Raw genomic sequence first — 14,720 nt, 5'->3', positions numbered from 1 at the left:
GGCGATTTCCCTTGCACTAGCTGCATATGACTAAGTCTTGTTACCATTTGCATATCTGTCTCCACATTTAATCCAATACTCATTTTGATGTTGGGCAAAGTAGGCACCTTGAAGTGAATGATATCCAAAAATGCATCTGCTATATTTTTATTTTGCTGTGGATTCTTCATCTTTATTTTTAAATTGCATTGCAGTGCCTTGCTCTGCCTGCCATTAAGCATATGCAAAATTGATGGCTTTTGTTCTCTCATAGTTCTATACCTATGACTCACTGTTTTTTGCTTCCTTGCTAATTTTAATATGTTTTTCTTCCTTTTAGATTTAGAAACAAAGGGGTCAACCGAATCAGAAAACTGTGGGAAGGTCACTTGCAAATTTTCTGGTAACTCTGAATTTTTCCCCACAAAATAAGAATCTAGTTCCCTTTTAAGGTTTCCACCAGATGGTAGGCCACACTCTGTTGTAGTGTTCAAAAGTTTATCAAGTGATGAGTTCCCTGCCTCAGGAGCTGGAATCTCCAGACCCGTAGGGGCTGTTATGTCATCTTCTGGTTTGTTGATCTTCTGGAGTTCCTTAGCTTCTTGAGGACCCATCTGGAGGCCAGTCTGCAAAGCAGTTTGTGTAAAGCATGTTCGGTGCTGTATATCTTGTTCCTGTGTTAAACGGTCCAGTGCTGGGTCTGGTTTGGCAAGGTGGGTCTCTTTCCCTTGATACCCATTGATCCAGAGGTACTGGGTATGTTGCGGAGCAGTTACTAGCAACGTTTTTTGCTCCTCTTCCTCTCCATCTTGTACTTTTTCTTCTCTGTCATAGAATGCACTACTCTTATCAAAGAAATCAACATACTGTGGTCTCCCCTCACCTGCTAGTCCCTGGAGCTTTACCTGAGCATGGCAGAAGCTGTTTGTCTCTTCTTGTAACCTGCTGTACACAGGAGAGTAAAGGGTGTTTAGAAATTCATAAACCAGCCCATTAGCTTGGTTGATCTTTTCAAACTTGGCCTTAAAGTCAGATTCCAGTTCCTTTCTATGACCTGTGATATTACATATTTGTGAAATTGATGGCTTCAATGCCTTCATGTGTACAGACTTGGACTTCACTCTACTTTCTAAGTGTGAGAATCTTACTCTATTTTTCTTCACTTTAGAATGAGATAAAACAGGCATGTGGCAAATAAAAGTCTCTGGGAAAATTGCTGGTAAATCTTTGGGTAACTCTGCCTTTGTTTCTGTAAAAGAATAAACCATTTCCCTTGTATCACTTCCATAATCTGGAACATCACTTTCTCTTGTTGTTAAAGGGTCTCCAATCAGTGATTTTTCTGATGCTGGAGGAGGCATCTCAGAATGTGCAGTGCATCTTAAATCTGTTTGTGTGGTCAGGCTTTTCTTCATATTCTCAGCATGAAATGGATCTGTTATGGCCGAGTAAACAGACTCCATCATGATTTCTGCAAATGTGACTGGTTGTTGCATTTCTTTCTTTGTTTTAAGCTCTTTCTCTGGAGATGCATCCAATCTGAGGTTCCAGCAATCCTCAAGGACAGCTTCTGGTGAAGCTTCTCTGTCCCCACTCATTTCATCTTGCAATTTAGCTGCTTCTGGTGTGTCTCCAGAGTCACTTCCTTTAGTAATGGTATCTGAACACTTTTCTTCTCTTTCAACTTCTGATATCTCTTGTTTTAGCTTGGTATGACTGTGATTCTCTGCATTTAATCTGCTGTGTGTTCTAATATGAGGCAAAATAGACACGTGAGGGTCAAGAACACTCAGAAGCATATCTGCCACAGTTTCTTGCAGTATTTGTTTAATCATGATTTTGAAATCACCTCTCAATCTTCTTCTATGATGTATTGGTGGTGTCTTTACTTTCATAATTACACGGTTGAGACAGAGTACATTTTTGGTTTCTGGTAATTTTTTTCTGATTCTCCGCCTTTTCACACTTGATAAAGGAAGCATATGCCTATGGAAAGACCCCAGGGCAACTTCAGGTAAAACTCTTTTTAAGTCTTCCTTTTTTTCTGCAATTTGATCATCCAGGGGCTTTCCGGGGCTTCCACACAATGCAACACCATGTTCTGTTGTTTCAGTTAAAACTGGCAAGCTCTCTGACACTGTAAGAGGATGCACTGGATCTGCGGTTTCCCTGCCTGTAGGTCTGTCTGTGCTTTGCTTCACCTTCTCAACTTGAAATGGATCCATTGTGGGGCATGGACCAGTCCCCACAATTGTTTCTGTAGAAAGAGTGTGTGGTTGTACCTCTAGCTCTTCATTTTGAGTTGTTCTACTTTCTGAACAGCTATGTCCTATTTCAAATTTGACGTACTTGGGCTTCTGCTTTAGTTGTAGACTCAACCTGAAACCTGGTGTTAGCTGTGGATCTGCTTCTTGTAGAGCCTGTTGTTCTTCCTCTCTGTCATGTTCCTGTGGTTTTTTAAATATACATCTCTTCTCAATGTATTCTGCACTCCATGTTTTCTTGTCATCTGGTAATTCGTCTTGCTTTACGGCTGAATGACTAAGCCCTATTCTTGATGTATCTGTCTTGGTTTTTAATCCACTCTGCGTTTCCATATGAGGTGGTTCAGAAAGGGCAGTGTGAGTGGCATCGTGAAATGCATCAGATATTCTTTCATCTTGCCTATTTTTTATGCTGCTTCTAGTGTTGCATTCAAGTTCCTCACTTTCACTTAGGTCACCATCTTCTGTAACATTAACTATTAATGGTTTCTTTTCCTTCTCAATTACACCTTCTGGACTCTCTTGAATTTCTCCACCTGCTGATTGTTCACTGCTTTTATGCTTTTTGGTTCCTAGTGAAATGAGCAAGTTGACATCTGAAGACTCCAGAACAATTTCAAGAAAATCTTTTTCGTGGGTATTTCCCTTTGGAAAGCACCTTTGCACTTCTGATGTACTAGTTGGTAACTTCTCTCCATTTGTAAGTAGAAGATGTGAATTCTCTGTACTTTTTAGGTCCTCCCAGGTTTTCTTTCTTCTGTCTGACTCCATTTTGGGAGAGGAATCAAATTTCTGCAAAGGTGCTGATATAGCTTCTTCTAAAGGTGTCTCATGCTTTGCAATATGCAGGTCAGATGTTTTTTCACTATTTGGGGCACAAAACTCTGCAATATCGATTTCCTTTGCTTGTAAAATTGGGTCTTTAAGAGACTCTTTATTCTTCCAGTTTGTTTCTATTAATGAAGAACAAGGTGCTTTTTGTTTATAAGCATTGACCATGAAAGACTCTTCTAGCTGAGGTGGAATTTTTGGTGAAATGTTTTTTAGTTCTTTATTGTCTCTGCCATGATGCTTTTCGTTTTTAGTACTCCCTGAGGTTCCTCTTTTCTCAACAGGCCCTGCATAGTTGACTTTCTCTGCATACAGTGACTTATTTTGCTTCAGCAGAAAATGTCTACATCCTGTTAAACCTGGCATAAATTTCACTAGTCTTTTCCTGGAATACTTCCTAATATAAGGAGGAACAAGCTTGAAAGCATAAGTACGACACAACGCTATACCTGATACACCTTTTCTTTGATGTAACTCTTTCTTCTTAGTTTTATACCTGTGTCTTAACTTGCTACATTCTGAAGTGTGACATACTGTGATTTGAAATACTGGCAAAGTTGATGTTTTCTTTGACTTTTGAGGTGGAACTTTGAGACTAAATTTACTTTTACTGTGTAATGTTTTTCTTCTGTTTTTCTGCCTGGTCATGGTAGGTGAAAGAGGCACTGAGCCATATGCAGGATACTGATTTAATTTTGAGCTAGCAATTTGTTTCTGGCCCTTTGTCTTTACACTCTTTAGTTGTGGCATCACTTTAGCAACTGAATTTGGGCTTAGAGTTAAAACTAGATGTCTGGCATTATTAAAAATATTATTTTGCCCTGGGATTGAATATTGAATCTTGTTTGAATCTTCAAACCAAACAGAATATTGGGCCTCTTCTGAGTGTTTTGTATCAGACTCTAGGCCCTTGATTGAATCTTGAGTCTCAACAGAATGTGGGACTTGGACCAAATGTTGGCTCCTGTCCCTATGTTGGGTCTGGAAGGAGCCTTGTGTGCTGCTGGTAAGTGGTTTCCTCATCAAATCTTGAGGCAGAGCAACGTATCTGGCCTTGATATCAGGCTGGCTATTGATTGATTCCTGGTTGTTAACAAGTTGTTGGGCTTGACTAGTAAACTGGGCTTCAGAAAAATCTTGATTTGGAAGAGCACTTTGTCCCGGAAAAGAATCTTGTGCTTCGGCAGAAATGTCCATTCTAACAGAATGTTGATTCTGAATCAAGGGCTCTTGAGACCTTGAGTACAGATAGGTAGTTTTACTCTCTAAAGTAGCTTTGGATGTTAAAGGCATTTTATTTCTCACATTTTCTTCCAGAAGTCTGACTTGGTCTCTAGAAAGAAATAAATGGGCAGGAGGGTGTGGTGCCACATCTATATCTTCACTTTCTATAATGATTCTAGAAATTCTTGAAAAGTTAAAGTCAGAAGAAAACATCAAATTTTTATTTTCGTTGGCTTTCATTATGGAAGATAATTTCTTAGATGAAAACTGTATTGTTTCATGTTCGTTTTCAGGACACCCTCTGCACCTTGGAAAAATTTCCTGTACTTCTGAATGAAACAGTGACAAAGATGAGCTAGTACCATCTGAAGATGGCTCATGATTTTCACTAAAGTGACTTATGCGATATTTACTTTCACTGGTACTTGCCCGTGTTGGTTCATCTGGCAGTGAAACTCTGTCTCCAGAGTTACCTTCATTTCCTTCAGATGTAAGTGATGAAGTAATTGTTCTTTCTGAAAAGTCATCAACTCTGAATATAAGAAAAGAGTGTGTAAATCAGTTGTCACTGAGGACCTATTTCCTACAGGAACTCTCTTTTAGATTTAAGGAAACCCAATAGAGTATATAAAAACATAGCTCAATATAGAGATAAATTGGAAAGTCATTGTCCACATTACAAAATTATTCATTACCTAGTGTCATTCATTTAATAAATCAATCCACTGACAAAGTGAAGTAAATTATTTTCATATCTAGGAGAATGAGGGATTTTTTCCTCAAAAACCTGTCCAAAAGTCTACTTTTGACTTGTCTATTTTGACAGTCAAAGTTGCAGGTTAAGATTATATCCTTTTAAAAGGAATATCAGTTTGTTTCTGTTCTCTGTATGAAAGTTTTGACAAGAGTAAAAATATCCTTATGGAACTTTAAGAGGTACCACAGAAGAATGTCCAATACCATAAACTATAGCTTTCTATAAATAAGTCCAGATTATTTTAACAGCTGTTTGTTTTTGATCAAGAGAAAAGCCTACATTTTAGGGTAGTGCTTCTCAACATACTTTTGGGTTGAAATAATGATCATGGATGTGGACTCTCCAATATCCTTTCTACCGCAAATGATTAGGCTTGGTCTAACAATGCTCAGACCAGCAGCATCAGGGTCACTTGGGAAATGATCAGAAATGCAAAATCTCAGGCCCCACCCTAGACCTACTGAATCAGACACCTGGGGATGGGGCCCAGAAATCTGAGTTTTAACAAGCTTTCCAGGTGATTCTGATGCACCGTAAGTTTTGTTTAATGGTAAGGCAGCCTAAAGTCATCAACTGAAACTCATATAAGCTAAGTCAGAAATTCTGGTAGCTGTTTGTTCAGGGAACATAGATTATCTTGTACTTTACTGGAAGAATGACCCTTCTTTTAAATAATGCTTCATCATAAACAATGAAGATAATATATGAAATCATCAAAATATACCCCATCACAAAAATCATTTTTTCTAAATGCTTTTTTTTTTTTTTTTGCGGTACGCAGGCCTCTCACCGTTGTGGCCTCTCCCATTGCGGAGCACAGGCTCCAGATGCGCAGGCTCAGTGGCCATGTCTCACAGGCCCAGCTGCTCCACGGCATGTGGTATCTTCCCAGACCGGGGCACGAACCCATGTCCCCTGCATCGGCAGGCGGACTCCCAACCACTGTGCCACCAGGGAAGCCCTCTAAATGCTTTTTTATACAGGAAAATCTCATTGATTTGGATTCTGCTAATTAGGATTTGGAGTAGTTTAGGCTAAACTACTGATTGCCTTTTTTCATAGAGAACACAAAATTATTAGGTGAATATTTAAAATATGTTAAATACTTCTTCAACTTCTCTCAACTGTTAAGAGAATTTATTAACATCTAATATACAGGCTGTATACACATCTTTGTTACCAACTGTGATGATTAATTTTATGTGTCAACTTGACTGGGCTGAGGGATGTCCAGAAAGCCAGTAAAACACTCTTTCTGAGTGTCTGTGAGGATGTTTCTGGAGGAGATGAGCATTTGAATCAGTAGACTGAGTAAAGAAGATATGCTCTCACCAACTGGGTGGGCATCATCCAATCCGTTAAGGGCGTGAATAGAACAAAAAGACGGAGGAAGAGCAAACTCTCCCTCTCTCTTCTTGAGACGGGACATCCATCTTCATCCATCCTGCCCTCAGACATCAGAGCCCCTGGTTCTTGGGCCTTTGGACTCTGAGACTTACACCAGTGCTGCACACCCCGTCCCCGCAGGGCTTCTGCCTTGGACTGAATTATATCACTTGCTTTCTTGGTTCTCCAGCTTTCAGAGGGCACATCATGGGACTTCTCAGCCTCCATAACCATGTGACCCGATTCCTATAAATCTCCTTTTATATTTATCTATCTATCTATCTATCTATCTATCTATTAATCTATCTTCCATTGGTTCTATTTCTCTGGAGAACCCTGACTAATACACCTACCCATTATCTTTAGTATCATGTCACCTCTGGTAACACCGTTTGTCCTTACTACTAGAGCCAAATTGGGAGTTGCAGTAATGATCATGGATGTGGACTCTTCAACATTCATTCTACCCCAAATGATTAGGCTAAATCTAACATGGTAATTAGATTAGGAATGGGCATGAACTCATCCCAGCATAAGACAAAGATTTTTAACAACTTCTGGGAAAAGTTGCCTTGTTCCCAGGAAAGACAGAGAAAAAAATGGCCTCTTCCTCTGGACAATGCTGGTCTGATTTTGAAACTCTTGTGGCCATCTTTCTGTTCACCTTAAGGTAAAACCAACATGAGGAAAGGCAGAGGGAGAGTTACAGGACCTTAATGAAGTTGTTGAGGCACTGTATCAACCAATTTTGAAGCAAATCCTACCTCAGGATTTCCTATTATATGATTATTATAAATTCTCTTCTTGGTATGCCAGTTTGAATCATGGTTTTCTGTTACTTGAGAATTAAAATATTCTAACTGATACAGGCAGGATGCATAAGCATTCTAGGGAATCCAGGTGACCCTAACAAGTTATAGCAGTGTCCAGACATAATTAGGATAAAATTTTCTCAGGACAGGTGTATTATTCACTTAGGAAAGTGAACAGTGAAAATATGAGACATATACAGAGTTAGTTTTTTGCACATTTCAGGGAAAATATAGAAAAAAGCTGAAATGTAAGACCAATATTTCAACAATTTAATATTATGATTTTAAACATAATAAAACAATGCTAGATGGATGTTGAACCAACCTTGCATTCTTGAGGATAATCCCACTTGGTCAGAGTATATAATCCTTTTAATATGCTGCTGAACTTGGTTTGCTAGTATTTTGTTGAGGGTTCTACATCTATATTCATAAGGGATATTGGTCTGATACCTAACTTGTATACCTTATATAACTATTTGTCTTTCCTGCTCTGGAGAGCTTCCAGACCACATATTCTCCTGGGTATCCTTCTAACCCACTGGTAGCTCTTTGTCAGTCTTCTTTGCTGGTTCCTCCTCTTCTTCCTGCCCTCTTTGAAGCGCCCCAGGGCTCAGCCCCTGCTCCTCTTATCTTCTCACAGTCCCTTTGTAATCTCACCCTCTCTGTGGCTTTTAATACTGCCTATGTGCCAAGAACCCCCAAACTCACTGTCTCTACCAGACATCTCTCCCAGACTACTTACTATCCCTATTGGATGCCCAATCAATCTAAGACTCAACAGCTGCAAAACAAAATTCCTCATTTCCCCATCAAAACCTGCTCCAGGGCTTCCCTGGTGGTGCAATGGTTGAGAGTCCGCCTGCCGATTCAGGGGACACGGGTTCGTGCCCCGGTCCGGGAAGATCCCATATGCCACAGAGCGGCTAGGCCCGTGAGCCATGGCTGTTGAGCCTGCATGTCTGGAGCCTGTGCTCCGCAACGGGAGAGGCCACAATGGTGAGAGGCCCACATACCACAAAAATAAACAAAAGAAAACCCTGCTCCACCCACAGCTTTCATCATCTCAGTTGATGACAACTGCACCTTTCCTACTTGCTCAGGTAAAAATCTTGGAGTCATCTTTGACTCCTTTCTCTCACATCCACACACTCCACTGATTCTACTTTTTGAAGTATATCCTAACCACTTCTTACCACCTCCACTGCTACCACCCTGGTTTAAGTTACCTTTATCTCTCACTTGGATTACTTGCAAAAGCCTGCTGTCTGCTTAGACACCTTGACCCAGTATAGTCTACTCTCAACACTGCAGGCAGAATAATCCTTTAAAAATATAAGACAGCACATATAATTCTCCCACATAAAACTCTACAATGATCCTCTGTTGTCACTCAGAGTAAAAGCCACTGTCTTTAAGATGGCCTGCAGGGTCCAACCATGATCTGGTCACCTATTCTCTAACCTCTCTAATACTCTTCTACCATTTCTGTTTGGTTAACTCCCCATCCCTCCAAGGCTTTAGTCAAATCCCACCACATATATTGCACCTACCTCTCTTCTCCTACTTCTGGCACCCTGATTCCTCTTACCCTACACTATCTTTTGTTTTACCATATTACATATAATTATCACTACCTCCCATATAATTTATTTATCATGTTGTCATTTACTATCAGACTCTCCTCTGTCTAAAACATAAGGTGGGAAGCAATGTCTGTTTTGTTCACCGCTGTATCTCAAGGGCCTGCAGCACATTGTAGGCCCTCAGTAATATTTGCTGAGTGGCCATTTTCACCTCTAGCTTTCTAATGGCTAACGCTTGTCCATAGCAAGCTGATCCACACATACAACCCAACCCGTTCTTCAGGTTCAATGAAGGGGGAAAAATACACATACACAAACCACCCATACATGTGGCTAACTTTAAGGAAAAGCTAGAGGCAGATATAGAAGGGAGTTAACTACAGCAATACAAGCAACTCCCACTTAACCGTTAGGTATGTCTGTGTATTTTTAAAATGTCCTTTGGCCTCTCCCCACCAGGGAATCTCAACTGGCCTTTGAAAATTTAAAAAGAACTCCCCATACTCCTAGGAAAAGACTGACAGCTCTATAGCCATGGCAACAAGTACTAGAAGTGGTTGTAAATCAGTTAATCAATGGCGTAGAGTCACAGCATAATCCTAGAGTCATAGTAACAAACACCAAACCTGCTTTTAAACAATTTTGTCTATCAATGGTAACTCGCTTCAGGAAATACACTTCTGAAACCAACCAGTGACAGCTTTAATCTTTGAAACTCAGGCAACTGATGGCAGACTTTCCCAGGAACACACATCTAAGGCTGAGGTCAACCCTGAAACAAACCATTTCCCAAAACTCAATGGATATAAGATCAGCAGTTTGCATGGCTCACCGAGACTCTGCCTGGCCAGCACGGCTCTCCCTGACTCCGGATACTGAGTGGTAGGCTCATCCTTTGACGTCCTTTGTGCCATTCGGTCCTGAGCCCCACATGCTTCCCCCGCTCCTCCCTGCTCTCTGTTCTGCCGCTCCTCCCTGCTCTCTGCCCACCCCTCCCCTTTCTCTCCTCTCTCATCTCATAAGCAAGACAAAACCCACTCAGTCTCTGATGCAGTGCAACTTTAACCATTTTTATGCTTGAGGTTCTACCAATATTTAAGCCCTTTTACCTCAAAATAATTTAAGAGGCTCTCCCAAATATAATTCTACCCCAAAAAGGAATTCTGGTGCCAAGGTAAAATATTTTTGCTTTGTTACACATATCATTTTAACGAATCTTCATGACATTCCTAAGAGGTAATTCTTCTAACTGCTATTTTGAAAGTAAGGAAAAGGAGTGAGTTTAAGTCATTTGCCCAAGGCCATGCCATCATTTAGAGGCAGAACTATGACATACACCTAGACCTTTGTAATTCAAAATGTGTTTTTTCACTACAATGTAGTACTGCCACCATGGAAGCCATATCTCTTTCCTAACCCTCTTCCCTCAACACCATCCCCCCCAATCTCTTCTTCTCAATTACTTTTCCCTAAAGCCTATTAAAAGTATTTAATTGCGCCTAAGCAGGAATGGAATAATGGCACAGAGGGGTGGGGAAACTCTCAGATTATCTTGATCCTGGTGCTAAAAGTTCTTTTCCCCCCACTTCCTCTTGTGGCTTCCTCTCTTGTCTGTCAATCCTCTGGCTTTTAGTTCCATGAGAATCTTCAATCTCAGTGCACACCTAAGCGCTGTACGCCTCAAACACCAACTCCTGGTCTGTCCAGTTGACTTTTGGATGGTTGTTTATGGTGGATGCACTTCTGAGGTGTCCTGGTTTGCTCCGGTATTCCTGTTCCCAGCCAACCCCGACCGGGATTCCAGCTCCCCATACTTCCAGATACTGTTACTGCTTCTCAGGACACCCACTTTATAACTAGATTTGCTAGTACTCAATATAAAAATAGAGCAACCAGGTTAAATGAATAAAGCCCCTTTACACCTGACAACTGAAAGAAATTAATTTTCAGATGCATACTCCACACAGCTAGCTACTAGTGATCTAGCTATAACACAAAACTGTGTCACTCCTACGCTTAACCACCTTCAGTGGCTACTCACTATCAGAATAAACTCCAAGCTTCTTAACAGGGTATAGAAACTCCCCCATGATCTGACTCCTGCGTATTTTTTCACCTTCATCTCCCACTACTCCCTGACTCGTCCTTAGCATTCTAGCAACTCTGATATCATCATAATTTATTGTACATACCCTGTTCCTTATTTCCTTTCCTCTGCTCATGGCTTATAATTGCCTTTCTTATCCTCCTAACCCACTGTCTTTTTCTGACTAATTTTCACTTATCCTTTAAAATTCAGCTCCAGTATAACCTTCTTCATGAAGCCAGCCCAACACCCCTATGCTGGCTTAGGTACCTCCTAGATGTTCTCATAGTATTCCAATCACTGTGTTACCGAACTGCAAGCAATCATCTCTAGATCTATGTCTCCTCCACAAGAGTATAAGCTTCCGGAGAACAGATACCATCTTATTAATTGTATCCCAGTATAAAACCCAATGTCCATTGTATAGTGATATCTAACGATTGCTGAACGGACTTTGATGAAACCAATTAAGATACTGATAGCAACAAGAGTAGTGATGTCTGTATTTAATCTCTAGCACTCAGGCATCCTTAGGATGCTGATGATATAAACTCATTTCATGTCACTCTTGCAGCACTTAGCTCAGGATCTGCTCGGTTCACAGTAGGTGCTAAATGAATATTTTTCAACTGAATTTTCAGAACTGGTGATTATTACTTCTTCATGTGTATTGGAGAGAGGATGGGGTAAGGAAGCAAGCCACTTAACCTCTCTAAGGTTTATTTTCCTCATTTGTAAAAACAGTAATGAGTCTACCTACCTAAAAGGATAATTTCAGCAGTACATAAAAAGCCATTTAACACAGCTTGGAACAGAGCAACCATTTAAAAAATCAGAGTTCGACTGAATTATGATGTTGAACAGCTGTCATCCTCTATACAAATGGGAAAACCCTTTTCTGTAATTCAGATGTAATTTTGAGTAGAACAAAACCAACCTGTTTCATCTAATTTCAAAATACGTCACTTACCTTTCTTCTGAAGATGAATGAATTGACCAGTTACCTAGAGATAAATCGGAATAAAAAATGTCAGAGCACCAAAAGGAGCAGCTCAGGCTGAACAAGTTTTATATTAAAATATTAAATTGTAGGATACTTACCAAATTTCATGCTTTTAAGGCAACTGTCTTCTTTCTGTTTCAAGGGAGACAATAAAATATTAGAGTAATCCAAATATCAAACTTCCACAATTTTATAAGTTATTCTTATGTGTTACTTTGAAAAATCAGGGAAAAGGAAATCAAGCATTTGTTCTTACCTTGTGGGCATCTGTATTATCCTTCTCTGAAGGAAGTGCAGGCTTCTTCTGAAAGGCTGTACAAATCTTTATGAGTACGATCTCAAAGATAATTCCCAGAAAAGTTATAAATAAGATTGCCATCCAGTTATCTTGAGAAGTCCAGGACTCTAGGAGGTCCCATAATGTCAAAAATGCATTATTTTCCAATCCACCCACTTTTTTTAAGAAATAAAATTGCTTTGACATTTTTATGTTATGTGAAATAGACTGATATCTTCATTCCAAAGTCCTCGATTCTGGATGCCCCAAAACACAAAAAGGTGGTATGCCCATCTCATAACCACATGCAATGCTCTGCCAGAAAAAAAATGTCCAGTGCCGCTCAGTGCCTTGTCAAGTGCAGCAGTGATTGCTCTGGGTCTAAGAAAAGTGAGGGACGTGTCATAGTGGGTATTTAACTGAGCTCACATCAACTTGATTTTTTAGTAAAACAGAACACCTCATTTTATATTTCTTTTTGTTAGAGGGGTCTGTCAGCTGTGTTCCTCTTCGACAATCTACTGTGATGCTGAAAACCCAAGTTAGATTTTGGTAGATTTTGGAGTGGTCTCCTGGTGAATTTCCTCTTCACCCTGTTTCTGTTGATTCCAAGGAGCAGCTGCTTGTGACGCTTGCTGATGTCAGAATTAGGGTGGGGCAGAGCCAGATCTAAGCACTGCTCGCCTTCCCTCAAAGTCTAGAGAGTAGTTTAGTCACAAGTATACAAAAAAGTCTGGACTATTAATGAAAATATTAATACTACCTTGGATTTAGAGTACTTTCCCTTTGAAGACGTAATGAATTAATTCTTCCTTTGTCTTCACTTATTCAAGGTCAGTTGAGGAAAGAAGTATAATTCTTTACACCAGAGTTAACTCTTCAGGCCTCTTCTGTCACATAACTTTGAGTGCAAGAAAGATTTATTGAGCTCTTACTTCCCTTGAGTATTAGAGATAATGAGATCAATGACGCATCCTAGTTTACACTCTCCCAGTCTACTGGACCATAGCTGACAGGTATTTATGATCTTAATTTAGTTTAACTGTGATCATGGGGATTGTCTTTGCAAAGTATAGCTCTCCGGAATGCATGGTAGGCATTCCTTAGTTCTAGAAGAAACTTCAACAATTCCTCTGGATTTTTCTAGGGTAAGGTCCACCCTCCTCTCTGACTCCCCATCCATATACACGATCAGGGTGATTTTATTTCTGCTGGGGTTTTCTACAATATTTAATGCAGCTGGCAATATATTCAATTTCTCTTGCCTGATGGCAGACATTCTCTAATTCATTTAATGTTAACTATCTTAAAGGGGGTTGAGTGTTTTAACATTAAGGAACTCTCTAATTCCTTAGATCTTTTAGGGCTTGATGACACTGAATCCCTAATTAGTATACCACGAATAGCTCTTATAAGAACTGAAAAGGAACTTCTGTGTACCACTCCCACTGATGCTTAAGTCTGCAGAAAGGTAAAGAAGAGTATCCCCATCCCCTCCAGGGCTTTGTCATTTTTGTTATTTAAGTACTTGACTACTAATAAAAGTACAATTACCTATTTTTCAGCATAGACACTTCTGTCCTTTGCACTAGAAACCTCTTCTTGTGTCAATCTCAAGTGAGCAGCAAAAAAAAGTAAATGCTATGTTTATTTTTAAAAGTCACGAAGACAATAAAAAATAACAGCAGAGAAATCCCATTACTAACAGTAATATAGATAGTGAAAGAAAACACCCAGAAAAAAATTCTATTTTAAAAAAATATATATCTACCAATGCCACACTCTTTGAACTATTTGGACATTGTGGACTAGGTTTTTGTTCTTTACATGTAAAGAGAAAGTCCCAGTAATAAGTGTATAAAATAGCAATATAAAACCAAGGTTATTAATATCTTAGTTCAATACAAGGATTTATTGATAATGAATGACTAAGGCACTGAGCAAGTAACACCAAGTGCTTTATGGATACAAAGATGAGTAAAACCATTCCCTGACCCGAAGCAGTATGTAATTAGTTGTATAGAGCAAATATGTCAATAATCTCTGAAAAGGCAGAGTGTGAATAGCAACAGAGAAGATATTATGTGGCTTTGAAGGAGAGATGGCTGGAGTAATTCAAGAAAAGCTGTGAAGTGGGAAAGAGAATTTAAGGGCCTTGAAGGATGAGTATGATTTGGTAACAGACAAAGACTAACAAAGAAAAAAGTTTCAGGAAGAGAAGACAGAAAGACTTGTTCATAAACTTTGTGGATCCAGGTTAGCTGGAGTACTGTGTACAGGTTCAGAGTATGGGGGAGAGAAAATAAGGTTAAAATGTTGATAGGGCCTATCGTGGAGAGCCTTGAACTAAGGTCTTTAATCTTAATAGTCACGCTTGGAGATCCACCAACAGTTTTTGAGTTAGAGGTGTCAAATGGTTTATTGAACCAAGGAGACAATAAAATAGTAAAATGAATTAGGCTACTGTAATTCATTTTACAGTACGGGGATAGAATCAGACTTTGATACTGAAAAC

General features: G+C 39.6%; 1 protein-coding gene across 1 annotated transcript; it reads right to left on the bottom strand.

Moving 5' to 3' along the window:
* Window positions 1-30: 30 nt before the first annotated feature.
* Window positions 31-12,412, bottom strand: LOC309835740 (leucine-rich repeat transmembrane protein CCDC168-like; the record flags this gene model as incomplete). Its single annotated transcript, XM_082675355.1, has 5 exons — window positions 31-107; window positions 524-4,830; window positions 11,896-11,929; window positions 12,027-12,060; window positions 12,185-12,412. 5 exons carry the CDS (start codon window positions 12,410-12,412, stop codon window positions 31-33), a joined length of 4,680 nt encoding a protein of 1,559 aa, XP_082531481.1.
* Window positions 12,413-14,720: the final 2,308 nt, after the last annotated feature.

The sequence above is a fragment of the Grampus griseus genome (assembly GCF_964374135.1).
Source record: "Grampus griseus genome assembly, chromosome: 18".
In the NCBI taxonomy this organism is placed as follows: domain Eukaryota; kingdom Metazoa; phylum Chordata; class Mammalia; order Artiodactyla; family Delphinidae; genus Grampus; species Grampus griseus.
The sequence above is the reverse complement of the archived record's forward strand: the minus strand, read 5'-3'. Positions and strand labels throughout refer to the sequence as shown.